This window comes from Cyprinodon variegatus, unplaced genomic scaffold (assembly GCF_000732505.1).
Source record: "Cyprinodon variegatus isolate N-32 unplaced genomic scaffold, C_variegatus-1.0 Scaffold1020, whole genome shotgun sequence".
NCBI classification, from domain to species: domain Eukaryota; kingdom Metazoa; phylum Chordata; class Actinopteri; order Cyprinodontiformes; family Cyprinodontidae; genus Cyprinodon; species Cyprinodon variegatus.
Genome location: NW_015151473.1, coordinates 38,301 through 42,094, shown reverse-complemented (window position 1 = coordinate 42,094; position 3,794 = coordinate 38,301). Strand labels below are relative to the sequence as shown.

Genomic DNA, 3,794 nt, shown 5'->3' with positions numbered 1-3,794 from the left:
TTTTTTTTTTTTTTTACTTTTTTGGAATTAATTATTTGTAGGATATTTTCATAAAGCTGACTCAGTCAGTTTGTCTGGGTTATTCTGTTGTAATTTGGTTTTCCTGAAGCTGGCGCACTCTGAGCCTGACTCGGTTACTATGGCATTCCACCCAGTGAACTAAACTTGGTGGGGCCCGGTTTAGAGGCAACAAAGTTCAAACTATGTGTCTGCTTTGTTTAATCCAGCAGCAGGGGGTACAATAAGTGACAGAGAGGGAATCGGTGCCATCTTTTGGCCCAAATGCAGGGTGTCATCAAAAACAGAACAACTTATAATTTACATATCATTAAATTAATTTCCTGCTATATCATATTATGTGTAACATTTTATTCCAGCAAATATATATTAATGCTAAATTGTGGAATTTAAAAATTAAATACACAAGAAGGGTTAATTAGCTGAACAAACAGAACTGGAGCTCAGATCAGATCCCACAGAACTGCTCCAATCATGTCCTAACTGTTCCTCAGACACTTTGCACTAATAAGCTGTGTTTGAACAACTGTCATTATGAACACATAAGAAATTGTACATTTGTGATATGCTTTCCATTTCTGGCAGATACCTTAGAGTTTTAAATTATGTTGAAATCCATGTTTCTGCAGGGTTAAAATTTCCTGTTATATCTGCTCAACTGCCTCAAAAAAAATTAATCTGAGAGAAATATGTTTGTTTTATAAAGTGTTGATTTGTGTAACTTCTAAGGCGATGGATGGATGATGGATGGCAGAGCATACTTCCCAAACAAGCCAATGACAGTGAGCTAAATGTCCTTTATTCAGATCAAAACAGGAATGGAGATGCTTTAAAGTCTTCAACCACAGTAGTGCATTTGGGAGGTAATCTGGTCCATAGAATCTGACCAATCAGGTTAAGCATTAGTTATAATCTGTGATAAGGGGCAGGTCCGAGAAGTGGATTAAAGCAGCATAGAAGGCTCTAACAACAGGAGCTCCTGTATGAGAGAACGTCCAGAGTAGAAGATGGAGTCCCCTTCTTCACCCGTCCTCTTCTGTGTCTCACTGGTCAGCAGTGGCTCAGCTGCAGGCCGAGGCCCGCGCCTCCAGGAAAACGAAGAACCCCAGGGAGTACGCAGGAAGCTTCACATGTCCAGCTGCAGGTAGCCGAGCACCGCTAAGATCGGGGAGAGTTTTATCGTCCACCATCTTCAACAGGACTCCATTCAGCTGCACAGACCTAAAGGAAAACACATAAGCCTCCTTGAAGAGTCGCCATTATCCTGTTATTCAATGAAGTGAACTCTAAATGAGAGATAATACAGCTGGGAGGGATGAAAAAGAAGCTGGACCATTCTGACAAATGCTACTCTTAAAGGGCCAGAGCGTAACAAGAAGATGACTCCCTGAATGAAAATCCTCTTAATAAGGCTGATGCACCACTAGATGGCGCCACACTCCTGATCAGCCACATCTGCAGGACTTTGTGAAGGACTCCTGCTACCCTACAGATAACAGTCTATCTGGGATGCAGCTAAAAGCGCAGTGCATCATGGGAAGGACCTCTGACCTGAGTCAGCTTTAGAGTCAAACACAAGCGCTTTAGTTCTGCTGACATCAGCGAGCCTTCGCAACCAGAACGCAACCATGTGGCTAATCCTGAGGAAGCACCGTGCTTAGGAGGAGAATGCGCTGATCTGACTGCTGCCCTGTGTGTGGCGGTGGCCGATCCCAGTTTCACCATTACGCTTTTTCACAGACTCTACAGAACAGAATGATGTGGGCCCTGAAACGGGGGCGGAGCTAGATGGGGCGCCACGGGGGTCCCTACCATTTTTTCCCGCTAATACAGACGGTGGCAGCAGTAATACTCTGAAGTGGAACATTCTAACCTATTTAAAATTTACATTTTTCATATATTAACAGTTACAGGACAACAAAAACTCTGCGGTTAATTATGCTCATCAATAAACTAACATAAAAAGATACAGAATTCAAACAGAAACTTATGTCTTTAGAAGTCATCTAGCAGGCTTCAGTGAAATCAGAGATAAATAACTACTTAAATGATAAGTAATCAATTTAATGTAGATATTAGAAGTTTTAAATATTAATTTCATGCAGAACGATTATTGATCAAACTATGTAAGTAACGACACTGATTAAGATGGCCGCCCCAAAACTCAAACTTCAAAGATGAATTTTCTCCTTTACACCTTTAATTTAGACAGCATGGATGTTTAAATATATGCGTCTATTTGTTAGCAAAGGCTGCAGGAAAGTATAGTTAAGCCTGATTTATACTCAGAAACCGGTCGTCTGTGTCGCAGTTAACGCAGATATTCTCCCCCCTTCCGCAGACACTCTGGTGCACCTCTCCAAAATTGTAGGTGACCGCAAACAGATAGGAGGCCTCTGATTGGTCAAATCTACATCCGCTCTATACTATGCGTATGTCCTGTTTGGTAACTAATGGCTGTAGCGCCGTCCACAACGCCTGGCACACCTGACACTAAGCCAGACACCGTACAGGACGCTAGTTCATAGCTCTGTGCAACTTCTGTTGGTTTGCACCCGAAGCCAAAACACGCAGCCCCAAGGCCAGTCTTTGGGGAACACTGACGGGTGAACTGTGTGTCGTCCCGCGTTGGATGAGCGGTTGTAGACAAGCTCGTCAAACCGACACACGGACACCCACAATCCTAGCTAGTTCCTGATTGTCCCTCTTGCGTTGTGGCGTGGAATAACGTAGCGCGGACCATGCTTCAACATTGGAAATGAATCAAAAATATCTGCGTCATACCTGTGACACACTGCAGCGGGAAGATACGCAGCCCTTTAGCCTTTATTTAGAAAATATGGATCATGTGATTCCGTAAAAGTTTCAAAAACGATCCACTGGACTTGGTTTCCAAGGTTAGAAGACGTTTCGCTTCCTCTCCAGGAAGCTTTCTCAATTCAAATGTCTGGATCCGCAGTGAGTTTGAGTCTTTATATAGACAAGGCCTTGTATCGCTTGGAAACATGCAAATGGAAACCGATGAGCGGGTCGTTTGGTTCCATTGTTAGCCTGTAATACCTGAAACCTGTCTATGATTCTGAAGGTCGGTCGTTAAAGGAGGGATTGTTCACCTGGTTGAAGAGGGGAGGTACTTTGTTCCTCTGTGATCACAGAGGAACAGTTGGAAACAAAGCCCAGTGGATTGTTTTTAAACTTTTACAGAATGACTATGACCTGGATGACTGAGAGTCTTCATCAGCATGGATGATGTGGTTGATCATTTTCCTTTTGGAGCAGTGTAGATTGACCCTGAGGCAGACATGGGCAACGTGGAGTCAACAAGTCATCTCCATGTCATGTATTTGTTCTACGCAGCCACTGAAGCAGGTGAGTCCAATCTTCACCATGAAGTAACCTGTGCAGATTGGACTCACCTGGTTAATTGGCTGGGTAGATTAAATACATGACATGGAGATGACTTGTTGACTCCACATTGCCCATGTCTGCCCTGAGGTTTCAGCGCCTATCCGCTTTGGGCCACCCCTCACTGTACATTGGTTATTGCATGGCCACCCTTATTAACATTTTCTGGCTACGCCTCTGCCCTGAAAGCACCTTAGATGTGTTCTCATCCACACCTAGCCACTCCTGAAAGGATGCAACCAATGAGCTTGAGATTCTCTTCCTCTTCCCTTTCCAATGTACAGCAATCATCACCAGGGGCGCATTTAGGAAATTTGGGGCCCTAGGCAAAGAAAGCCAGTGGGCCCTCTGAACTGAGAAGGCAACAAATA

At 43.8% G+C, this 3,794-nt stretch overlaps 1 protein-coding gene across 1 annotated transcript in view; it reads right to left on the bottom strand.

Moving 5' to 3' along the window:
• Nucleotides 1–399: 399 nt before the first annotated feature.
• Nucleotides 400–3,794, bottom strand: part of hpse (heparanase) — a 33,929-nt gene continuing 30,534 nt past the window's right edge. The window contains exon 11 of the mRNA XM_015399511.1: nt 400–1,239. Coding sequence (XP_015254997.1) covers nt 1,080–1,239 — 160 coding nt within the window. The 3' untranslated portion in view covers nt 400–1,079. The remainder of the gene's footprint in view (nt 1,240–3,794) is intronic.